A 26,272-nucleotide genomic window follows, 5' to 3' on the forward strand; every position below is an offset into this window, starting at 1 on the left:
TCCCTTCAAACCTATTCGTGTCCACGAACTTAATGAGGACGACCCTGATAGGCAGATGGAATTGTGTGGATTTGTTGTAAGGGAATGTGCAGACGACGAACATTGGTTAAGAAAGTGACACTTTTCTGATGAAGCTGTTTTCCATATGAACGGACATGTTAATTGGCACAACTGTCATTATTATGCTAGAGAGAATCATCAAGCTATTGAAGAGACACTTTTAAATGTGGAAAAGTCACAGTTTGGGCTAGGATTGGATGGGAAGGATTGTTAGGAATGCGAATCTTGGATGCTGATCGATATTGTGATATCCTTAATGAAACTGTGGTGTCAGTGATGCAAAGAGCTGAACACGAACATTGCTTATTCCAGTAGGACGGTGCGCCCACTCACTATGCTACTGCAGTGAGGGAAATTTTGAATCGTGATTTACAAAACAAGTGGGTGGGAAGAAGAGGACTGACAGAATGGCCAGCCTGTTCCCCTGATTTCACAGCCTGTGACTATTGGTTGGTTGAAAGAGAAGGTTTATGCTGGAAACTGTAAGACGTCAACATGCTGAAAATAGCAATTGAGGAAGAAATTCATTCTGTTCCAATGAACATGTATCATAAATCAATGAATGACTTCCCAAAGTGTTGCCAATAAATGCTTGGATGTAAATGGTGAACATTTTAAGGCAATAAAGTGATTTGGTTAGTATTGTTGTTAAGTGACTTGTTTAATTTGAAGAATTGCCTTTCCAACAGTAATGTCATATTTACTGTAACAATAATACTGTCACCACACGATGCAATCTGATACACTCTGTACACAGTTAAATTAATTTTAAAGATCGATAACGCTTTCTTTTCTCTGGCTAAACTTTTTTTTTTTTAACTAATGGCGGGTTCGTCGTTCAACTGTATAAAGCTAGTTGTGTAGACCCATTTACTGACAGAGTCATTGCCCAAGGTGTGGCACAGGAGACTGAGACTGGTCTACGTTACATCTGCAATCAGATGATGTTGGAGATTTGTTGAGATGCCACGGGGGACATAGAGCTCCCAAAGAAAACCTCTGTCTCTGACTAAACTTAATCCAGACATTAAGGTGCAGGTTTATCTTCGTTTTTCAGTTCAAAAATAAGTCATTCACATAAAATAATGGGATTTAAAACAGTATCGACAGTGTTTGTCAACACAATTACTGACTGACTGACTACTTGGCACTACAGCCCTATGTGAGCCTTGGCCTCCTTTACAATCAGTCCCCATTCTCTTCTATTTCCAGACTTTTCTCTCTATCTCCTCAGGTTCATAATTTTCAGATCTTCCATCACATTATCCATCCATCGTGTTCTAGGTATTCTATTCTCATCCATTCATTCTAGGTGACCTAGCCATTGCAGCCTTAGTGATTTTATAAATCTTATTATATCTTCTCCTTTAATAAGTTGGTTAATTTCCTCATCATATCGAATTCTCCACATGCTGTTATCCAAAACAGGTACATAAATTCTTCTCATTATTTTACGTTCAAATTTCCTTAAAGAATATTGGTCTGATTTTATCAGTGTCCAAGTTTCTGCGCCATATGTAACAATTGGCCTTATTAATATTTTATATTACTAGTACAAAACCTGAAATATTTCATCAAAATTTTACTTCCAAAGAATTAACTCTAGCTTTACAAAATTTAAAAACCAAGAAATCTCCTGGCCCCGATAACATTCATTCCGAATTTTTTAAACATCTCGAGGAAAAAGCCAAGTCTGTACTTTTATACATTTTCAATTTATCATGGAACACCTCAGTTCCTGCAGCTTGGAAAAAAGTAATCATTGTACCAATTCACAAAAAAGGGAAACCTGCTCATGATGTTAATAGTTATCGACCAATAGCACTATTAAGCATGATAGCAAAAACCATGGAGTCCATGATCTCCAACAGATTAACTTGGTATTTAGAATCCCAAAATCTTTTATCACCAAGAAAAGCCGGCTTTCGACAACTACACTCTACCAATAAACAAGTCATACGCCTCGGCCAAGAAATAAAAGATAGTTTTAACAAGAAAGAAGATACCTTGGCAATATTTATTGACTTTCAGCTAGCATATGACTCTGTTTGGAGAAATAAATTATTACTAAAACTCCAGAAATTAGGTATCTCCAGCAATATGTTCAGATGGATATCAGAATTTCTTAGTCAATGATTCATTGCCACTAAATTCAATAACTCACTTTCTAGTTACAGACAAACATATTGAGGTCTACCTCAGGACGCTGTCCTCAGCACAACTTTATTCAATATTTATATAAATGACTTACCCTCCCTATTAGAGAAATCAAACATGAAAACAGCACTATTTGCAGATGATATAGTTTTGTGGACTTCCGGATCTTACAGACATAGAGACAAAATTCAAAATTCTGCTCTTAAAGCTCTAAATCAACTACATGAATGGAATACATCAAATTTGATGACACTCAATTTAAGCAAAAGTAACTACCAAATATGTTCACTTGGTAAAAAAGAAAGAGAATTCAATATCCAATACAATGGCCAACACCTTCCTAGGACTTATGAATCCAAATATCTTGGAGTTATTTTCGATAGTAAGTTAACATGGAGCAACCATTTGAAATACATTTCTGAAAAAGCTCGTAAAAGATTCTCCCTTCTAAAAAGACTAGCAGGAAAGAAATGGGGATGCTCTAGGAATACTTTGAACACTACATACAAAATGTTTATACAGCCAGTGCTGACATACTGCGGAGAAATTTTAATTACTTCACCTTTCATAAACGACATAGAATATGTTCAAAACCAAGCTCTCAGACTCATTACTGGTGGAATCAAAACAACTCCAATAGATTCTATGAGATTCCTCACTAATATTAACAGCATCAAAATGACAATAGAAGAAAAAGCACTGATTCAATATGAAAAACTTATTAGATTACCAGGAAACAATTGGCATTCATACAGTCCTCTCTGTAGATTGAAAACTCAAAAAAGTTTCATATCCATTGTTCAAGAATTAAAACAGAAAATCAATATCCCGAATTTAAAAGAAAACCTACAATTTAAACCAAACCCTTTAACTCTATTAAATATGGAATATAATCTAAATTTAACAGAAGAAATACTGAAATCAGAAGTAAACACTGAAATACTAAAACAATTGTCTTTAGAGACAATTAATATTAGATACCCTCCACAAAACTGGCTTCATTTATACACTGACGGATCCTTGATCTCCAGAGAACAAGGTGCCGGTGCAGGTGTTACGTGCTGTCTCTTCTCACTTTATAGATCTCTTGGGTATGGAACAACAAGTTTTGATGGAGAAATCATTGCAATAAGTGAAAGTCTCAGGAATATGCTATGCCACATCAGTAAATTTAAAAATGCAGTTATATTGTCAGACTCCAAAGCAGCTATTCTATCAATAGTCTCTAAACACACACCTTCATCTCAAACAGCAGAAATAACTAAAATGCTCTCTCAATTAATATCACTCAATAAAAGAATTGTATTCCAATGGATACCATCCCATTGTGGAATCCTGGGAAACGAGAATGCGGATGCTTTAGCAAAGAAGGGCAGCACTGCTACTTACAGACCTGTTACTAAATCTATGTATTACTCTGTGAAAAGATTTATTAAATCTACATACTTAGACTTCAACAAACAAAATTTGATAACACAATCCCAAGGGAAAAAATAGAACTCTCTGCATCAAAATCCACAGTTAATTCCCGATTTACCACGAAAATCGTCTGTAGCTGCATTTAGATTGGCAACAGGCCATGATTGTTTGGCCAAACACCTGCATAGAATTGGAATATATCAGTCCCCTAACTGTCCATTGTGCAACTCAAACCAAGAAATGGATTCGGAACACCTCAAAATCTGTGCTTCAGTGGCTGGTCATGATAATATCTTTGAAAAATATTGGAGTGCAAGAGGTCAAATGACTTTATTGTCAAACGCCTGGCATTAGAAAACAACAACAACATATTTTATATATCTGTAATTTATCTGTCCTGGTTAATATTTTATTTTTTAGCAATTTCGGATTTGCAGAATATGCTTTATTCCCTGCTTGAATCCTGCCTTTTATTGTGGCACTCATTTTGATTTCATTATCCATTATATTCTCCAGATAACGGAATTTTGCTACTCCCTTAAATACTTTCTGTTCAATCTGCAAATCACATGATGTCCTTTTTTCCTCTGAGGCTGATATATTAAATCTTAGTTCCATCAACACAATTACTATTAGATTAAAATATTTTCTTATGGTGTGGTGCTTTAAGTACAAGTTGAGTTTCAAGTATTTCTAGCAACAGGTATCATATATGTTGGAAACAAGGAAGTGCAGTGATATGGTATTGTTTTACGAGAAAAGTGATATAGTATTTGTATTAATTTTTCAGAATGCTGACTGCCAAAAAGAGTCATATACTAAGGTTGGATATGAGTGGTCGATTTGCAATCAATGTAGTTGACAACCTCATTGTTGTACATCATCAGGCTTCCAAGGTATGCCATTGCTTGTATTTTATTTTATACTGATTATATAGGCCTATGTAAGTTTCTTTAAATAACTTCATTACTAAAGAACTAATGGTGTTATCTGTTTTAGACTTCAATGCTCTTTGACATCAACATGGCAGGAGAGTCGGATGGATTTGTAACATACCATCAACCAGTAGCAAGCCCACGACCTATCAAACCATTCAGCTTACGTCTGCCTGTGGCAACAGGAAATCAAATGCTAGGAGAGCCAGCCCACATCAATTGCGAACTTTGTATCCTTCATGACAGTGTAACATTAGTCAATTCTAATGTTTCCGAATATGACCAACCAAGACCTTCCTTGTTTACTTACTTACTTACAAATGGCTATTAAGGAACCCGAAGGTTCATTGCTGCCCTCACATAAGCCCGCCAGCGGTCCCTATCCTGTGCAAGATTAATCCAGTCTCTATCATCATACCCCACCTCCCTCAAATCCATTTTAATATTATCCTCCCATCTACGTCTCGGCCTCCCTAAAGGTCTTTTTCCCTCCGGTCTCCCAACTAACACTCTATATGCATTTCTGGATTCGCCCATACGTGCTACATGCCCTGCCCATCTCAAACGTCTGGATTTAATGTTCCTAATTATGTCAGGTGAAGAATACAATGCGTGCAGTTCTGTGTTGTGTAATTTTCTCCATTCTCCTGTAACTTCATCCCGCTTAGCCCCAAATATTTTCCTAAGCACCTTATTCTCAAACACCCTGAACCTATGTTCCTCTCTCAGAGTGAGAGTCCAAGTTTCACAACCATACAGAAGAACCGGTAATATAACTGTTTTATAAATTCTAACTTTCAGATTTTTTGACAGCAGACTGGATGATAAGAGCTTCTCAACCGAATAATAGCACGCATTTCCCATATTTATTCTGCGTTTAATTTCCTCCCGAGTTTGGTGGGATAAATAATTCTACTTCTAAAATTAAGCTAATTTTAAGCCTGAAGTTATTATATCCAGTGATAAAGATATAGCAAGGATGATTGCCAATGTAAGTGAATTTTCATTTGAGCATAGATTGATCAGTAAATTTTGCTTGCTTTCATTGCATGCTGGGACGTGATTCATGGGATTCTTGATATTACTTCCCCTTCTATGAAGATAATGCTAGAAATTTTTATTACCTTTAAAAATCGATTGTGAATCCTGGCTGCAGGAAGAAACAAAAGGGAAACAGAGAAAAATCGGAAGTACCAAAACAAAGTGTAGAAAAATGGAGAAGGAAGAAAAAATGCTGAGGAGTAAGTGAGGTAAGAGGATGGGGAGAGGAGAAGAAAAAGTAGTATTTATTTTTATTTTATTGGATTATTTTATGATGCTGTATCAACATCTCAGGTTATTTAGCATCTGAGTGAAATGAAGGTGATAATGCCAGTGAAATGAATCCGGGGTCCAGCACCGAAAGTTACCTAGCATTTGCTCATATTGGGTTGAGGTAAATCTCAGAAAAAACCTCAACCAGGTAACTTGCTCTGACCGGGATTCGAAGTCGGGCCACCAGGTTTCATGGCCAGACGTGCTGACTGTTACTCTACAGGTGTGAACAAAAAAAAAAGTAGTAGAAGTAGTAATATTGAACTCAAGAATCTTGGATTTAATGAAAAGCATAAAACACAGTATAACATTACACAAAACTAACTTCACATAGATCTGTGTAATTGATAGTTGCAATAAAACAATGACATTGGAATATTTATCACATCATGAGCGTAAATGAAGGTGACCAGACATCCTATTTTTAATGGGATTGTCCCTTTTTTCAGCCTCTTGTCCCCTGTCCCGAGAAATATATGCTCAGGATGCCACATGTCCTGATCTTTAAAAATGGCATCCCATTTCCCTAAATTATTGTTAAAATATTTATTTTTCTTTTATTTAATAATGACGTAAAACATTGATTAATTCTATACTGTTTCCATCAGATGTCACCGTAATGAATTAAATTTGATAATCGATACCTCAGAGCTTAGATCGATAATCAAAAGGTTTTGATAATTCTACCACCAGGTGGTAGTGAGATTATCTTCCGCTTTCAGTTTGCTGGTTCCTTCCTATTTGTAAGTTGTTGATTGTAAAAGTTTTTTTGGTAAGTGTAAGTGTTGTGTTTGTGATATTTGTATGAGGTTACTGAGTTTCATTTCATTTCCATATAGCCTATTTTACAGTAATGTTATTCACTAAAAGTCAACTTTGAACACGTCAAATAACATAATTACGGTAATACAGCATACATAAAACTAAATACGAGTTTAATGTGTTAAGATCACATTTTGGTAACCATGTGTTGGTTAAGATGCTTAAGTGTAAGTGTAGTTTTACAGATGCATATAAGAAATATTGTCAACAATGACTTAAGCCAAATATCCATGCTACTCTATTATGTACTTGCATAAATTATTATAACCTAAATAGCCACCGGCATAGCTCAGTCGGTTAAGGCGCTTGCCTGCTGATTCGGAGTTGCATTCTGGCGCGAGTTCGATGCTGATTACCTGGTTGGGTTTTTTCCGAGGTTTTCCCCAACCATAAGACAAATGTCAGGTAATCTATAGCGAATCCTCGGCCTCATCTCGCTATCACCAATTCCATCGACGCTAAATAACCTCGTAGTTGATACAGCGTCGTTAAATAATCAAGTAAAAAAAATTGTAATCTAGTCATTGTAAACAGTGTAGTATTTATTACTTTGAAAGAAATAAAACTGGACCTTATTGCTCCCTGACATTATATAAACACAAGTAATAATAAGTGTTTCAATAGAATGTTGATTCATGTTAACTTTAATAAGTGTCCAGTTTTTTTATTTTGAAAATCTGGTCACCCTAGCCTAAATATATGTAGTTTTGTCTACAAGTGAAATGAATTTGCTCAGATCTCTGAACATAATGTGGATGTCCGAGTTTTAAAATCCTGTATATGTTCTAGAATACCCTTGTCTTGTAGAGCATAAATACCTGTAGTTTATTGTGACTTTGAAAATGGAAATACTCATATTTAAAGAATAGTATATGCAGTATTGGCACTGTTTGATTAATTTAAAAAAAATGCTCAGAATAGTTTCATTTATATTAATTATTTTGGAAATTTAGTTATTGAAGATACTTTTCTCCTCATGAACCTCATAGTAGTTTAATTAATATAAATGTTACTTCATTTGTAACTGTTCCTTAACAGAATACAGATTCTCCCAATTGGGTTGTCTTTCAGCCAAATATTGTGATTGATGCCAAACTTGGTTGCCTTTGGTAAGTAATAGAAAATTAACATTTATGTGCAACTTATTTCTACAGTATATATATATTGTTCTGATTTTCTCAAGTATTTCATATTTTGTGCATTCTTACTGAAAATAGTAATTGGTGTGTCAGTCTTAAGCTTTATAGTTTGGATACCCATACAGTGTGAACCTGTATTGGCTTAAATGTTTTCTTGTGTATTAAGCAATATTTCATAATAAAGAGATCCTGGGAACACATGCGCAAACAAATACAGTGCTGAAATATGCATTAAATTATTTTAAGAAGTTACTGAAATGTACATTAAATATGCATGTAATATAATGATAATAGGATCGATATCATGGGCATGACTACCTTATTCTGTGTTCATGCAGTATGTAATGAAAGTAATTCCAAGGTTTTCCATGATAACATTTCACTTGGTATTACATCACCATTTATCAATATCTGTACATATTAGGAACTTGGAAGAGTAAAGTTGCCAAATTTATGCAAACACCAAATACTATGATGATTACAAGTTTTACTATAAAATAAAATGTTACTTTCTTAATCTGAATCACGAAGTAAGTATGCAATATGGTCTTGCATAGAAATCATCATTTACATATGCAGTCAAATACATATAAATTTTCGCTGAATGCATAATTTTTCAAGTATGTCATGTTTACATATTATATCGTTGGCTTACTGCAAAATGTCTGGAAGTCTCATTGCTTCCCTATGAAGTTACGAAATTTTTTGGAGTAAGGCGATGATATGTTCTGTAATGTTATTTACAGCACATATTTTGTATATATATCATGGCTCTAGTAATAAATTAAAGGTACCAGTCTTTTACTACTTTCAGGTATGTTGGTCTGCGCTTGCATCCTTTGGTTAATCTCATCCAAGACAAATGCATGTTGGTAGATTTCCTACTTCAGAGAAAAGACTCTAAACCTGTTGTTATTCAGGTATGCTGCCATAATTAAATTGTTAATTTTTCTTCATCTGACTATGTGCAGACCTCATCTTTCTTGGGCAACATCATTCTGTAAATTAATTTTAATGTTCTCATATTTCGTGATTTTCCCATTGAACTGCATCTTAATTTTTTTTTATACATCTCACATGACGATATGTGTCAGAAGAAGCACAAATTTGTATACATCTGAAGTCTGATTAGTGTAATATCTATGTAACTAGTCAGCGATGTATGCAATATAGGTGGAAAGGAACTGACTTCACTAACTCGTTATCTCCTGGCGTAGTTGCCTCATGAACTATGCCTTACTGATGTCAGTTATGACGCTCAAACCTGTCTTCGGACAGTTGACGAAACAACAGCCATTTAATATGCAATACCTTTCGAAATTTTCATTTTCATTACCTAACAACAATAAATAAAACATGACAATTTAATTTTCTATAAATTTATAGACACGAAAACACTAATTAAAAATTAATAATAATAAATTTAATTAAATGTATGCATACCGGTATTTATATTCTGTGATTTCATCCCTGTCTTGAGTCTTTTTTTCTGCAGGACACTCATGTTAGTACTTTTTCGTAATTTTTTGCATAGTTGCTTTTCTATCGTCTGTATAATATTATGTTGAATGTTTTACACATTACACTAATCAGACTTGAGATGTATACAAATAATTGTTCGTCCTCTGATACATATCGTCAATGAGATGTATTGTCTGACAATTGATGCACATATCATCCAGAACCTCAATATACAATATAATTAAAAATTAATTCATTGAATAGAAAGGTATGAAAAATTACGTAGTTCTTAAACATCTTCGTACACTTTTTTAAAATTATATTTTGTTATATTTAATTATAAAGTTATAACAACAAAGATATCATTACAGGTTCTACAAAACATTCTTGAACCAAACGAACAGAACCGAAGCCATTTAGTGGTTATTGCTGAGCTTTTTGACCATCTTAACGATGTATATAGAAGTTTCTTAGAAGTGGAAATGCAAAGTCAGGTAAGTTTCATTAATTGGCGCTTTTGTCTCGTGAAATTAAGAACATATGTCTCTACTGATTTTGAATCTTATCAAGAGTTGCATGTTTATTGTTGAGAGAAGGAATGCATTTCTTCCTTTCTTTTTCTTCTTCTTTCTTATTTTCTTATTTCTGTGTGTTTCAAATCAACAAGCTGATGATACAGTTTGACAACTGTTGGAAACAGAGGTTGTGAGCTGTGTTATTAGCCTGAAACTGTAAATTGAATGTTGCAAAATTTTCTTTATTTAATGATGATGGATATTAATTAAACAGTTATTTATCTGGAAAATTGCTTCATGAACTCTTACTCATAATGTAGTGTCTTGAAAACAATATAAGTATGAAATATCAGTATGTACCTTCGATTTGTTCTTAATATCATTTCACTTTCGGATTTTAATTTAATATATATACAGTTGAACTCTGTTATAGCATTATTGAAAGGACTAAAGAATTATGTCACAATGAATGAATGCCACTATAAAAAATAAATAAATACAGTAGGTAAATGAAATCAAAAAAAGGAATTCATTCACAGTATTACACACTACTTTAATTTGTAATTTTATATAGGCCTACAGTACTCTTTCCTTCAGTATTAAAAATGCTGTATAGAAAACAGTGAAGTATGTAGTAAATTCTGTAATGTAAAGTAATGAAGATACATATATTATTCACAATTAAGAACGTAGATTGAAGAGTTCCTCCCCCCTCCCAGTGTTGCAAAAATAGTATGGTACACAACTTGGTCTGTTATTGTTTTTAAAGGATTGTTTCCACGATAAAAGAAAAAGTTTGACCTACTCCACACTCCACCCTCTTTCCTTAGAATTCCAGTTCTTAGCCTGTAAAATGCTTACAATTCACAGTAACTATTATTTTGTATTATTGAAGAATTCCAGGCAAAATTTACCAGCTGTTTCCGTCCACTTCAAAATTGAACTATTTTGATCATCTTGTAATCCCCCTCCCTCCCAACCTCAGAAAAGAAATTGTCATATTATCAGACTAGTATAATTCAGAGTGATCTTAGTTCAACTTATTTGATGGAATTGGAAACCGAAAATTTGTAATTACTGTACTACCTTCATAATATAGCTTGTAAGCAAAAGTGAATAATGTAATGCGGGTGGTAAAATTGCATACTTAAGAATACAAACTTTCTTTTAGATGGGTACACCTGCATCTAGTGGTCTGACTGTTTCTCCTGCACGGCCAGCAGCTCCTGTATTACCAAAGGCTCCAGTTGTGATAGATCAGTCTGACATGTACACAAATGTGTTCTCCCGGTTTTCAGATAGACGAACAAACGATGGAAACACAGATGGTATGCTAACCTAAGTTTATCAAATTTAGATTATAATTTATTTTCGTACAGTAATCTGAAGCAATATTTTATTAGCAATAGCAATAAAATATAACAAATGTACTGTCAAATTTCTGATTCCTTCAAATGATGAAACCCAGAGGTTTCTTGTCTTGCCCACAGAAAATCACCACTGAATTCCATCTTGAGTGAAATCAATCCATTACACAGTCTCACGGCCCATCTCACATTGATTTTTTTTTTCCCCTTCAGGTTTTCCAGCCAACAATTTTATACAATCTTGTTTCCCTTTGTTGATGTCACTTCTTCTTACCATCAAAATTGCTTGGCATAAAAATAACAGGTATACTAGAGGAAGAACATTCAGCATGAAGCTTGTAATTATATAACTTTCTCCATTTGCTCATCTTGTCATCCATAAATACAAAATACCATGAATAATTTCAAGAGAAAAATTGTTCTGGGGCCGGGTATCGATCCCGGGACCTCTGGTTGAATGTACCAGTGCTCTACCAACTGAGCTACCCAGGAACTCCACCCAACACCGTCTCAATTTTTTCCTTTATATCCACACAACTTGCGTGGGCTGACGAGATGCCAGAGACCCACATAATCTCTGTGTGATGGTGTTGGGTGGAGTTCCTGGGTAGCTCAGTTGGTAGAGCGCTGGTGCATTCAACCAGAGGTCCCAGGATCGATATCCGGCCCCTGAACAATTTTTCTCTTGAAATTATTCAAATCTGCTCTACAGGGAGCTTTACCTGAAAAACTAGATTTGCACAAAATATCATACTTTCTATATTGTCAACTCCTGTTTTCTCAGAAGAAGCTCATATAGCGCATCTATGAGATGAGATCCTTGTTATGTCACAACTTTCATTGTTCATGAAAATAATGTATTTTCTGTAGGCTAATTGTTTGCATAATACATCAATATACAGGACTTTTCAGAATTCAACCGAAGAAATTTATCTGGTTATAGAGGGGTTGTATACATTTGATACTCATATTCCAGTATTAAAATGAATGGAGGTGTGGAATGGTATGCAATGGTTTAGGATCTTATTATGAATTGCATGAAGTCCAACTGTTAAGAACTAATCAACCGCATTTTCAAAATTTTGCCTTCACAGTATCTGTAAAATTGAAGGCAAATAGTGAGACAACACTCCACTGCACTGCTTGTTTCACTCCCATTCGTTTTCGTTATTGTACCTATTTTAGAATGGAATTATTGACATGAGGCTGTGGTGTAACGGACAACACATCAAACCTCAGGCTAAAAGGTATTATGTTCGAGTCTTATACATTTTAATGATATTTGCTATACGAGGAATCTGTGAATTGTGACTTTCTTTTTAAATCTGATTAGGAATTTCATGTGTACATAATTTATTTTCAACTTTCAACTTTTGAACATTTCAAGAAAGGAGTTTTGTTATAATAATTGCAGAAAACTTTATACTTTTGTAGTTTGCACTTCCTTTTCAACTTTGTGTCCAGACAAGAGTACTTATCATATATCTTTCTTTTAAGGTGGAGGGAAGTTCGTAGTTTGGGTGCTGTTGGAATATATACGCTCTCTAACAGATTTTCACATTCCTGTCCAACATTATCTGCACGAACTGGTCATCAACTCACTAGTTCAACATAAAGCTTATTACCAACTACATCAACTTCTTCAGTATCACGTAGTGTCTGACTCCAAACCACTGGTAAGTATGTTAACAAGGTGTGATTTCTGATTGGAAATGAGAATTTTTACTGAACTATATTATGTAACTTAAATATCACCTTTTCGATATCTGTAGAAAAAATATAGAGTCGACTCCTAATAATTTGCTTTGTGGGTAATTCGCAGTTTTTTTTTTGGGGGGGGGGGATAATGTAATTTCTATTTTTACTTGATTCGCTTTCTCTCCCTTCCTCTTAGGGAAATTTGCAATCTAAAATCAGAAAAAATGAACAGTCTTCAAAATAACTAAACTAATGTCTTATGATATTTTGTAAAACTTGTGTTTCTTGTTTTAAGATTCTATGCCTCTGTATACTATTATAATGTTTCAAAATAGTTTGCACTGTTTAACATTTTGCATTTTATTTTGAACTGTATATTAGTAATTGAATCTGTTAGAGTAAATTTTACTGGACTTTAAATAATAATAACAAAATGCGAATAATTCGCAATTTTCGGTATTTCGAGGAAGTTCGTGCATTAATTACCGCGAAGTTGACTGTAGTTATATTTATAATAATTATAAGGATTTCGGTCACCAGCCGCCACTTGGTAACTACTATCAATAATATTGCAAATAGGCTATATGGTAAAATCATATTGCTTCTGTGATATGTCCATGGATCTGATAATAGATGGCAGAACAACTATCTACCCATGAAAGATACTAGTCTATTTGCCCATCTGTTCTAGAATAAAAGACATGCACTTCATGAGTTACAATGTTTATAGAGCAACATATTTGACATCATTAGTGTTTAACTATGTAAATCTATGTCATGAGCCTCCCAGCTTTATTTCTTTTTTGGAGAAAGCCATGCTAAGGATTTTAACTCTCTTAGCCAGATGTCAATTTGTGGACCTCTATGTTAATACATTATTTAATTAAATTTATAACATAGATAGTGCATTCAGTAAATCAAAAATGGAATAAAAATGTTCAATCTGTTGTACTGAAACAATCTCCATACCATTATGTTTTACTGTCTTTATGTAATTTTTTTTTTTTTTCGTTTTGTGAATGTTGCAATTTATATTATATCATCCTATGTAATAATTATGTTATTTAATTTTAAACAATTGTACCATTTTCACTGAGATCACAGTTATTTATGAGATCAACATGTTGAATTTAGATGCTGAATATCTTCTGCAATATTCAAAGCCTCGCTAAATTAAAAATTATAACAACAGTACTATATTAACATAATAATGTATAACGTTGTTTCAGGCATGCTTGCTTTTGTCACTGGAAAATCTGTATCCAGCTGCACATCAATTGGCACTTGACATGTTAAAACGGTTATCCACTGCCACTGAAGAAATCATAGAGGTGTTATTGTCCAAACAACAAATTTTACCTGCTCTTAGGTATCGCACTCAGTGCTTACTAATGTTTATACATATACACTACCGGTCGCAAGTTTTCGATCACCTGTCACAACTATGGATTTGTGATTAAAACAGGGATTTCGTTTTGAATATTCTATCATATCATAATGCTAAAGAGAGAAAATATTTATTTTGTTGGTCTGTTGAGTTTTTCCGATGTGTTTGTACATTGAAATAAAGTATATAGTTGTTTTCATAGCTGATCAAAAACTTTTGACCGGTAGTGTAGATTGCGAAATATGTTCTATCTCTATTATAATTGTCCAGTATAACTTAAAAATAAGCAGTGTACTATAATTTTAAGGAGTAAATTTAACCTTCTCGATTGAAAATGCATGTAGAAGTTGTTCTATTGATTATAAAATTCCTCTTACACAGTTGCATGTTCATTTATACTATAAAAAACTGTCCCATTACAGGTCCCAAAAGGGGATTTAAGGCTCCCACCTCATGAAGCAATCAACACTGAGTATTAGTACTATATGCTGGGTGCTTAGCCCTCATAGAAAATGTCCTGATTCTCATTTCAATTAGAGGCTGAATGAACCCTAGACCATAGTACAATAGAAGGATCCACGACCCCATTGGGAATCGAACCCGCGATTGGTAAAAACGTAATACGGCGAACGCTAAGCTCCGCTCACGACCCTTTTCCACATTTCCCCTACAAGCTCAACACACACTCTACGTGATAGGCTAGTGTTGTGTCGAATGCACATTTCATGTGGGTGGGGATAACTTCACCTACTGGCATTTACCGTATTACATTTTCACCCTGCGATCTGGTTTATAGTGTAATGTCTTAACTGTGACTCTATTGCACGCCCCTATTGGTATTAAGATGATTTCAAAAATCTGCACCTATAATGCTATTAAATATGCCTTGAAATGTGAGATTTTCAACTTTCAAGTTTTTCTACAATAATTCATTGACAATGGTTCCATTGGCACGAAGATTACATTTATTATATAGGGTATTTCAAAAGTCAATTCAAACATTAAACCACTATAATTAATATTATAATATTTGAGATAGGGAAAAAACAAAAACATCACAGTGTTGGGCAAACAACAGGGTTTACAGAACACTGGGAAGATGTCCGCTGTTTTCTTGTTCAATGTACAGCATTCAGTCTGTGACACTATGCACAGCATTTTGCAGATATTGTCTTGGAATATTGGCGACTTCTTGCGAGATGGCATCTTTCAGTTGCAGTAAGGTTGTTGGATGTGTCAGAAAAACTTGTTCTTTAAGGTAACTCCATAACCAAAAATCGGCCGGATTGAAATCTGGAGATTGCGGTGGCCACATTGTTGGAAAGAGCCTACTGATGAATTTGGTCGGCAAACGAACCTCAATTACATGTGTCAACTCCACCATTTTTAGTAGGTTATTTTACGATGCTTTATCAACATCTTAGGTTATTTAGCGTCTGAATGAGATGAAAGTGATAATGCCAGTGAAATGAGTCTGGGATCCAGCACCGAAAGTTACCCAACATTTGCTCATATTGGATTGAGGGAAAACCCCGGCAAAAACCACAACCTGACTGAGAATCGCCCTGACTTGAGAATCGAACTCGGACCACTTGGTTTCCCGGCCAGACACGCTACTGTTACTCCACAGGTGTGGACAATAGTGGAATAAGACAGACTGTTACAGTAAACAGGGAGCGCTACTATAGCATGTTACAGAACTTCGTCATCCCTAGACTGAGGAATCACAATATGGAAAACATAATATTCATGCAAGATGGCGCTCCACCTCACATTTTTATTCCTTCAAAGCAATTAATTACGCAGATGTTTGGCGATCGTGTCATCAGTAGGCACTTTCCAACAATGTGGCCTCCGCAATTTCCAAATTTCAATCCGGCCTACTTTTCGTTGTGAGGTTACCTTAAAGAACGATTTTCCTGACACATCCAACAACCCTACTGCAATTGAAAGATGCCATCTCGCAAGAAATTGCCAATATTCCAAAACATTATCTGCAAAATGCTGTAAATAGTGTCGCATACAGAATGCTGTACGTTGAACAAGAGAACAGCAGATATCTACTGAATGTTTTGTAAACCCTGTTGTTTGCCCAACACTGTGATGTTTTTTTTTTTTCCCCCTATCTCAAATATTATAATATTTATAGCAGTTTAATGTTTGAACTGACTTCTAAATACCCTATACATTTAGCATCAATTGACGAATTTACTACTAGGCTATCCTTTGCTACAAACTATGGACCGCAAGACCAGGGGAACCACACAAAAATGAGACACTAAAGGGATAGAAGTGAGAAAGCTTAATAATAATAATAATAATAATAATAATAATTATTATTATTATTATTATTATTATTATTATTATTATTATTATTATTATTATAAATAACAGCAGGGCCTAAAACAGAGGCTAGCTTAGAGGCCCAAATTTTATAAATCCTTCGTGTAAATTATTATTATAACTTCTGAATTTGAATCCTGAATTATTAAGATGGTATTAACTCTATGTTTAATTGATTTAGAAGAACTCTTGAATTAACCCATAACATATTTATTTATGACTGTATTATAACAATTTTAATGTGATCTCAGACTTCATGGAATGATAATTAATTGTTAGTGTTCACTAATGCATCCAGAAGTGATCAAGTAAGATCGTACTGGAATTCTGCCGCCTGGCAGAGTTGAGTACCACATCTTCTAACATAGAATACAGAATTGTTTGCTATCAGTGATAAGGATAATGATTAGCACAATGAAATGGTGACACTGGTGAGAAAACTGCTAATAAATTATGCCTGCAGTCCTCTCATTCAGGGACAGGATTTCTTTACTGCCATAAATATGTGATATGAGACTCTCAACTGTACTTTCTGTTCAACAACTGTCATACGCAGAATTAATGCCCTTTTAAATTTATCATCCTTGACAAGGTTTGAACATACGAATTTCGGGTTTTAAGGCAAACATGAGAACCACTTGACCATGAACTACGAGTGAAGTATTGTAATTATGTAATCAGATAAACCTTTTATTAAAATCCAACTAACAGTATTGTTCATAAAGGTTCTGTAGTGGAATATGTAACAATAGTTTATTACACATTAAGGGAGAGAAACTCATGATTTTTTCCGAGGTATATGAATTGTAGCCCAAGGGATTTATCCTAAAGGATACAAATGTACTGAGGAAAAAAAAATCGTGTTTCTGTCCCATGCTGTATATATTATTTTTTCCATGATGGGAGTAAATTATCGCATTTTATTTCTGAAATTCTTAGTATTGAAATTTGCTGGAGCTATTTTATTGAGCTCATATACACACATGCAAAGGAAATATCATAGCAATGATGATTGATGTTTCATTGTTACGCTATATTTCTTTCTCTTAGGGGGTAATACTATTTTCTCTTCCTATGGAGGAAATGTTATATTTCTCTCCTGATTTTGGTAACCTAGAAACCGACAAATATAATTATTTTACTGATAACATGATTTTCAACAGTTTTATTTGCAGTTTTATAATTATTTTTAATGGCAGGTTTGTGCGCAGTGTTGGTGTAGTTGACCAAGTTTCGGCTAGAAAATTCTTAGAAGCAGCAAAATCTACTGGAGATTCAACAATATTTTATGCAGTATTCAAGTTTTTTGAACAAAGAAACCAAAGGCTTAAAGGTAGCACTACGTTTGGAAAGGGTGAGTTACTGTAAATCTATGTTTATTCGCTCATTAAAATTCCTTCAAAGCACGTTTAATTTCTCATAATCAAAAAGACACAAAGTGTCATTTTTCAGATTTTTATTTAACAGTGTTTGATAGTTTATGAGATTATAATGAAACACTGAAGTATTTATCACAAATACCACATGATCTTCTGGTGTTCAAAATCTGGTATGTTTTGAAAGGTAAAATCAGTTGACTGGCTAAAGAATACATTTGAGTCTTACAAGATGTAATACTGGCAGTAATATTGTATAATATTTTGGCATAATAGACTATAAGTTCCAGAACTTGTTCAGAGTTGGTAAATAAAGAATGTTAATGACTTGGCATAAAATGGTATTTGAATCTACTGTATTTTAAGTTGATGTATAAGTATTTCCTTTGCGACTGAAAACCTATAATCAGCTTCGAAAGTTGTACACCAGATCTCCAGAAACCTAAGCTAGCATATAAACAAATACCTTACTATAATAATACCGGACAGCTGTACACTAGCAGCATTGATGTGAGTGCGAAATATCGTGGACCTGACATCTAGTGGAGCGATGTGAAATTACATCCACAAATACAAATATTAACATAGCGGGAATCAACCTGGACAAATACCCAATGTCCCATCCCTACCTTCCCGTGGTGCAGCTATTAGTGAGCATTAATTTTACGAGCTGAAACTAAAGGGAGGGGCTACTCATCAATTAGCACTGGTCAGCTTGATGAGTTAATGACTGAATTTGGTATAATTTTCCTCTATTCAATACCTAACTCCCTCTTTACCCTTTCCTATCCAGTCCTCTGACTGAACTCTTACTTTTTTCGACCCTGATGGCATTAGAGCATTCGAGGCCTAGGGTTTCATTTCCCTTTCCTTCCTCCTCTTTCTACTTTTCTGTTCCTAGTGTTGACCTGCTATGGCACTAAAATCGTCCTTCAGTGGCTTAAGGAGGGAAAGCTGGTGATCAACAAGATCTCCCAGCTAGGTCCAATGGACCTGTCAACCAACAGCAGATGTGGTCCTCCAGACATTCTGGGGGTTGTGTGTGAATGAAGTAGCCACCAAAACGTTAAAATATGGTGTTCACTTAAATCGGCTACAACTTGCCATTTTCACCTGCATAGAATTGGAATCAGTCCCCTAACTGCCTATTGTGCATCTCAAACCAAGAAATGGATTCGGAACACCTCAAAATCTGTACTTCAGTGGCTGGCCATGATAATATCTTTGAAAAATATTTGAGTGCAAGAGGTCAAATGACTTTATTGTCAAACGCCTGGCATTAGAAAACAACAACAACATAGCGGGAATCAGACTACTGTTTAAAACGTGAGGTACTAATGTGGAATAATATACAAGACACTTAAGAAATGTTGAATAGTATTTAATGTAACATTTTTATATCAAAGCTGCATATTATGAGAAATATTGCATACTTCGTATTATTTTCTGTAATTGTTACTGGTACATATTTTTTCTTTGCTTTAGTGAGACAAAATTAACTGTGACATTAATAAGAAAGAATTTACAATAACCCTTTTATATACCCATTGCTGACAACTACAAAGATAAAATTGATAGTACACTGTAGTAAGTATAGTATAGTATAGTATTTATTAGCTGTCGTTATAGCAAAAGCTAATGACATTTTATAATCAGATGCTTGTAATAATTAGTAAAGGCATGGGGACAACAATAAAACTTAATTTGCTAAAAATTACAATTTCCAATACATTTTAACTTCTATTCATTTTTTAGGCCTAAATAAGAAAACCTAATTTTTATTGTAATATCAACACAGAGACGAAGGCTTTAGGCCTACTAAAGAATTTTCTTGACTTGCGTTTTATGATCCCTCGGAAATCGAAAGTATGATTTGGAGCAATTTGTAATGCTGTAATTGTAGCAATAATAAACAGCACATATACACCCTGACATTTTAACACAGCACTAATTAATAAAACTATTAACTAGCCCAGCAACAATATACATTGCAGTTGATTACAGCTTGTTTTGCCACACCGGTCACCTAGGTAGCAGCACCAGCATCATTTGCACGCAGGACTGCTAGCTGTCCGGTATTATTATAGTAAGATATTTGATATAAACACTTAGCTAGGACATTCAATAGACAGAATATTGGATATAACTACACAAAAAACTAACCAGTTGTTTGCAATAATTTATGCTTTCAACTTACTTCTCACATCATAAAATATAGAAATCAGACCAGAAACTATGGATTATAATATTGATTAATTAATGAAATGGTCACTCTTTTACTACAACAAGATGGACTGCAATCCTATAAATTTATTTTATTTTTGTTGTTTCAGGTGAACATTGTGAAACATACGTGAAGCACTATCAGACACTATTCAACAACAATGACAACAATACAACATTGTAGTGTAATGAAAACTGCTATAATTGTCATATATCTAAAAAGAATACTGGACTGGCACGAACTTACGTGCTGCATATATACTGGTATTTGCACTACCTGGCAGGTTGTGATAAAGAAATATTTTCTTCCCTATTCTAAAAACTTAAAATTCCTTATCCAAAATTTAAGACATGTCTCCCCTTCTTTACCACTGAATATGATTTATTATAAGATTTTGGTCGCTGAGTTAGGTGCAGATGTGGAACAATTCCAATATAAATTTTTAGTATCAACTTTGTCGGGAAAACCCTCTTTTGATAGAATTGTCATTAAATATTTTGTTGTGAGTGATATATCACAAGTATATTGGTACATACAAATATATCAAATGATTACAACTCCGCATTGATGAGTGAAGGAGAAGGTACCTTACCAGTCTACATATTTACACTTGTATACTATTATACAAGGTCGGAAATTTGAAATGAACTACTTTTAAAATGAAATAAATGTTATGAAATGAATCAGATCTGTATTTCAACGACTTAACAGCTTATGTAAACTTCAGAATTTGCTTTTTATACGTAATTGAAATTACTTTTCAAAAATGTATCCTTCAGCTGAGCTTTTCCAGTTGTGAAGCACTGCTGCAGTTGCTCACAAAAACACACCATGACATGACCCTGTAACTCTGGACCAGTGTTGCCACATTCATATCGAATTTTGTCAACTCTTTATTATTATTATTCTGTATAGGAAAAAAAATCCTTTCTTTCAAATATTCTCATAAGAAAAAATCTGGAGTTGTCAAATTTTATAAATGTGAAGGTCACACAGTGTCACCAAATCAGGAAGTGATGTTCCCAGAAAACAATTAGTGCAAGGTGTGCATACTTGATGAGTTGTATGGGTAATGTGAACTCTCGTGTTGAACCCTCACAGATTTTCCAGCTGATATACTGCAAAGGCCTGCTCCCACTTACTGGAATCAAACCAGATCAAAATGAAAAGTCTGCTGCAGCTTACATCTAGTGGAATCGAACCGAACAATACTTTTGTGTTTTATGTTTTGTCATACAAAAGGTGATAATTCTACACAATATTCGTTAATTTTTTTTCTTCACATTAATTTGTGATTTTTGTATCAGCAATAACTTTCAATAGTAAATCAATTAAGCCACCAAGAGTGGATATGATTCATTTGTCTTTTTCACGAAGGTTTGACGAGAACTTACAATCATACCCGAAACAAAAAATTCTGTTCCGGCAGTGGAATAAATATTCTAGCTCTTGAATTCTTTTCTGCTCGATTTGCTTTGATTCGATTTGACATGCCACTTTCTGCTATCTTCCATTTAAATACATTGTGAAGAGAAATTCTGTTCGATTCGATTCCGGTAAGTGGGAGCAGGCCTTAACTCTTCTAATATGAGAATGAAGAAATTGTTCACTCTTTTGCTTTACCATCAGGAAAGGAAAGCCCATCTATAATGAAAGCTTCTATTCCACAACTTTTTCGCTATGTAAAGGTCTTTCATGGTTCTCTAGAGGATTTTCAGCTAACCACTATCTGTGATTCTGTTTATTAACGGAACCTGTTAAAAAAATGATTTCCTTATTTCTTACAAAATCATTAACAAAGTTTGGCCAGAAAACATACCGTTGGTGAAAAATGGCATACCGTCACTGAAAAATGTGATCCGTAAAAAATTGCTTATACATTCTTTCACAGCAAAGAGTGCTATCTGTTTGCTTCTTAGATCTAAACAGTAGCCTTCTGGAACTGTATTCAACGCGTATTTAGACACATTTATTTCATAAGTCAGCCCCTGTAACGCTTAACAATTGTAGCATTTCAAGTATAGAAGGCTGTGATCTATACCTTGTGATGGCCATTGTTGCCAATTTAGTGACTGTCATCATATCTTATTCTTTTAAAATATTTGTCAGTAACAAATATCGTTACTTATCTTTATTTAAACAGGGTTACATAAGTACTATTTAAAGTATTCGCACTTTGATGATTTAAAATTATTTTAAATGATAAGTCTCAATGGATATTGCAAAATAATGTGCTTAGTAAATAACTGAAGTAAATTAAAATAATTGTATTAAGAAAATTAAAGTGTTGCGAAAGCTATAAAGACTTGCATTACTGACTAAATGAAACAATTTGTTTTATATCATGTACGTGAATGTTGTTAAGGTGGCGGGGGGGGGGGGCTACGCCTTTCTAAATCGAGGTATGTCAAGGTAAAATCTTAGGGTAGCATACCGCCTCTTGTTTTTTCCCCACTTCCCTCACTGGTTCTATGAATAAGTGCTAAGGTCAGAAACCTCTTATGAATATAGGCTAGGTTTACCAGGAAAGAGAGTAATAATATTTGAGCAGACCTTCAACCCATAGTTCTATATCCTGTATTTTCAGTCACGCAGTTGTAAAGAAAATGTGATTGAATTAACAAGTGCGAGTTTTGTCTAATGAAATATTTTATTGTGGCGCTACGTATTTGAATTAATTTTTAACGAATTTAAATACAGATAAAAACAAATGGCAGTGGTAGAGGTTCGCAGTAAGTAAACATGCGACATAAAGTTCTAAAGTTCGCAAGTGTGTAAACTCTCTGGATAATATCTGTTACATATTTTGTGGAAAATTCACTCCGAAATCACAAAAGAAAAACATTACACCCATTATTACAAAAGCTTACAAACTCTTCTTTGCCTGTCTTCAGGTGACTAAGATAGGCTTTTCACCCCCAAGATATGTTGTTCTTGCTTTGTCATTTTATCCGAGTGGCAGAAAGGAAAGAAGAGAGCTATGCCTTTTGTATTTCTGATGACTTGGCCAGAACCTAAAGATTGAATGCTACTCTTGCTTAACGAAAATTTCAGGATTTACTTATGATCATCCTGCAAATGTTAAATCGCCGTTTACGTCCTGGTGTTCCATGTGTCGGTCTGATTTTAAAGACGTATTCACTAGATCTTTCGTTTGGTGCCAAAATTAGCTCTCTAGCATATCAGAGTCACGAGATATAGGTTACTGCCCGAAAATTTTTGCTCGCCCACATCCACGTCCCATGCATGAGTGGTGCCAACTCAAGATCATGCTCACATTGTAGTCATATACCTGATCGAATAAGACTATATTTATTTCATTCGTTGAAGGAATGGACATGAAACATCTGAAGCATTGTGCAGCACTCCAGAATTTTAAAGATATCACCTCCAAATATTGGAAAGCAAGAAAGAGAATAACTTCACTGTTAACTCTTCAGCAATAAATACATACATACATATATTATTTCATCTGTTTTACTAATCAGGAAGTTATAGTACTGGCACCCTGCAGACTTTACATCGCCTTTTCTGTCCTGGAAACCCATATATCTCAGTCTGATTTTAAAGACATATTCACGTCAAAATGGTGCCAATGACGTTAGCACTCAGCTATTATGAGGAACCAGTGAAACCATTGCTGGTTTCTCGACAGGAAAACATCTGATTCGACCAACAAAAGGCCAACAAAAATATACTTCTGATTCAAAGTACGAACTCTTATAGTTATTTGAAAATCTTTACATGCCTTATAAGTTAAAATTGTATTTAATTTGCTGATTTTTTATTAATATATATGATAAAAGTTAATTTTTCAATATAATAACTGCATATCGGCATGGGTGTTCTTAAATATACGTAAATTAATTTATATTAGAGGGACATATCAATAATTCAGAAATTGCAACCCGATAGAGCAATTTGAACGCATTTTCCTAATTTAGGATCTCTAATTACCCCTTAATCACATATTATGATCAAGGTTATTGAAAAAAAAAAGTTAAAATTTGTTGACTAGTGTAATTTGTTAGTCTTGTTCCATTTACTAAGAAATGGGAGAAATTAAATTTTGTTCATTATCATAAAAATGCAGTTCTACAAAGAAATTAAACATCGTTTTCAGATAAAATCCTGTTTTAAAATTTGGGTCATTCTTGTATGTCTCATATCTGTAGTTCCAAGGCAAAATGTGATATTTTTCAATTTGGCAATTTTTGGCAAAAATGAGATAGTGTGGTATGTGGTGCATCCTCATGATATCTTTATTATAGCGAAAGATGACATGCATATCTCTGTTATTTTCTCTCTAACCTATCATTATGAAACATGATTATTACGATTTTATACAGTCGTTCAAACTTTAAATGCTCGCTCCTGAAAAACTGCAAGAAATTACACATCATGTTTTGCTTTGGAGCCACAGAATGTATTAACAGCAAGTATTATACAACAAAATATATGTTTATCTCAAGAGGTATTCTTTTCCTCTCTCTCACTTCTCCTCACTTATGTGCAAAAAAAATTTGAAATAGATATGCCTACAGAATGGAACACAAGGACCATTTACATATACTGTACTTTATTCTACACTGCCAGAAAAATAATTTTGCTCTCCTCTAATATTGCTAGATTAGTATTTTTAATCATGAATTCTTTGTTTATTCATACTTTCTTTTGGTTTCTACTTCATTGACAATATTTATATTATACCATATTATATGTTCGTATACCGGTCGGTAGTTACATTGTACAAACAGACCAGTTTTATTTTGTTTATTTTATTCTTTTTGTTGCATTTGAGAATATTTATTCTATCTCTGGATACTGTCAATGTGAGCATTGTATTGTGAGAAGAAAACAATAAATGACGATCTCTTAAAATTGTTATTTTCTGTAATTAATTACATTAATTTAGGGTTGCAAAGAGTAGTGAATGCTTTCCATAACCTCTCCTACTCAAATACCATCCTCAACTTCCCATGGTGTTCCATAAAAAATGGAGGAAATGCCATTTAAGCATGCTGATCTGCCATGGCATGAACCAGCATCCCCTAAGTGGTGAAGAAGAGAATATGATAGGTGTCCGAGAAAAAACATGGAAAAGATTTGTACAACCTTTGCAAAAGTCTGAGAAAGTCAATTCTAGCTGAACCACTTGCTTTGCCGCCCAGATCTTACACCTGTGGACTCTTTTCCTATGGAGTTTTGTGAAGGACCAAAAGTATCGGATGCCTGTGGAAAACTTAAGAGTATACTCATTGTTGCGTGTAACATTTTCAAATAAAAGGAATATAAATGAAATCTAATTGGCAAGACGTGAATGCAGTATTCATAATTATAATTTGGACATTTCAAAGGCACATTTTAGGATATGTACACGTTTTTAAGTTTATTTCATAGTAGACTATTGTTGTACAGCTGAAATAACAAAGACAAGGATTCAGAACACAAAGTAACCTATGAGGTGAGAGGGCTTCATCGCTCGTTATCAGATCATGGACGATGTTCTCATCATTCATGAGCTATCAGAATCGCTGGGAAAAGTCCATATGATGTACTGTGTTGCCTTCCTGTAATGCTTGAACAATTTGGGTTTTATATGGATGAAACTTGCTTTATGCAATATTCGGCATAGACTAGAATGCGATATCCCAAGAGAAACAGTGACGTCGAGCAGAATGTTTAGGGCTTTACTGAAATGAAGTTCTTACAGTACCGGTAGTGTTGTTCTCTGGTGTTCGGACACATCTTGCTCTCTCTGTAGGCTTCTTTAGAGCAGAACTCGTCTCTTCGAAATGTTTCAGCCACGCTTTGATTGCATGTGCAGATAGTATTAGGTCATTACAACTGATATTGTAATACTGCCGAAAAAAGTGCTGTGCAACGATGAAATCATCACCATTTTTGTAATAAGCTTTTTGGCAAACTCACATTGCACACCACTCCAATTTTCCATCCTGTCTTTACTCTGATTAAAAATAACGTTGATAACACACTTAAGTTTGTTTATGTTACATTGTTGCTATGCCAACATTAAATCAGACCACAGTCTTTG

At 34.3% G+C, this 26,272-nt stretch overlaps 1 protein-coding gene across 1 annotated transcript in view; it reads left to right on the plus strand.

Annotated features, from left to right (window-relative positions):
- The window catches only part of Bulli (regulator of MON1-CCZ1 complex protein bulli), a 29,105-nt gene extending 7,818 nt beyond the window's left edge, over positions 1-21,287 (plus strand). Inside the window, exons 6-15 of the mRNA XM_069845271.1 lie at positions 4,427-4,532; positions 4,636-4,801; positions 7,753-7,816; positions 8,661-8,766; positions 9,679-9,801; positions 10,994-11,150; positions 12,687-12,865; positions 14,117-14,256; positions 17,817-17,971; positions 20,327-21,287. Coding sequence (XP_069701372.1) covers positions 4,427-4,532; positions 4,636-4,801; positions 7,753-7,816; positions 8,661-8,766; positions 9,679-9,801; positions 10,994-11,150; positions 12,687-12,865; positions 14,117-14,256; positions 17,817-17,971; positions 20,327-20,400 — 1,270 coding nt within the window. The 3' untranslated portion in view covers positions 20,401-21,287. The remainder of the gene's footprint in view (positions 1-4,426; positions 4,533-4,635; positions 4,802-7,752; positions 7,817-8,660; positions 8,767-9,678; positions 9,802-10,993; positions 11,151-12,686; positions 12,866-14,116; positions 14,257-17,816; positions 17,972-20,326) is intronic.
- Positions 21,288-26,272: the final 4,985 nt, after the last annotated feature.

The sequence above is a fragment of the Periplaneta americana genome, chromosome 14, assembly GCF_040183065.1.
Source record: "Periplaneta americana isolate PAMFEO1 chromosome 14, P.americana_PAMFEO1_priV1, whole genome shotgun sequence".
NCBI classification, from domain to species: Eukaryota; Metazoa; Arthropoda; class Insecta; order Blattodea; family Blattidae; genus Periplaneta; species Periplaneta americana.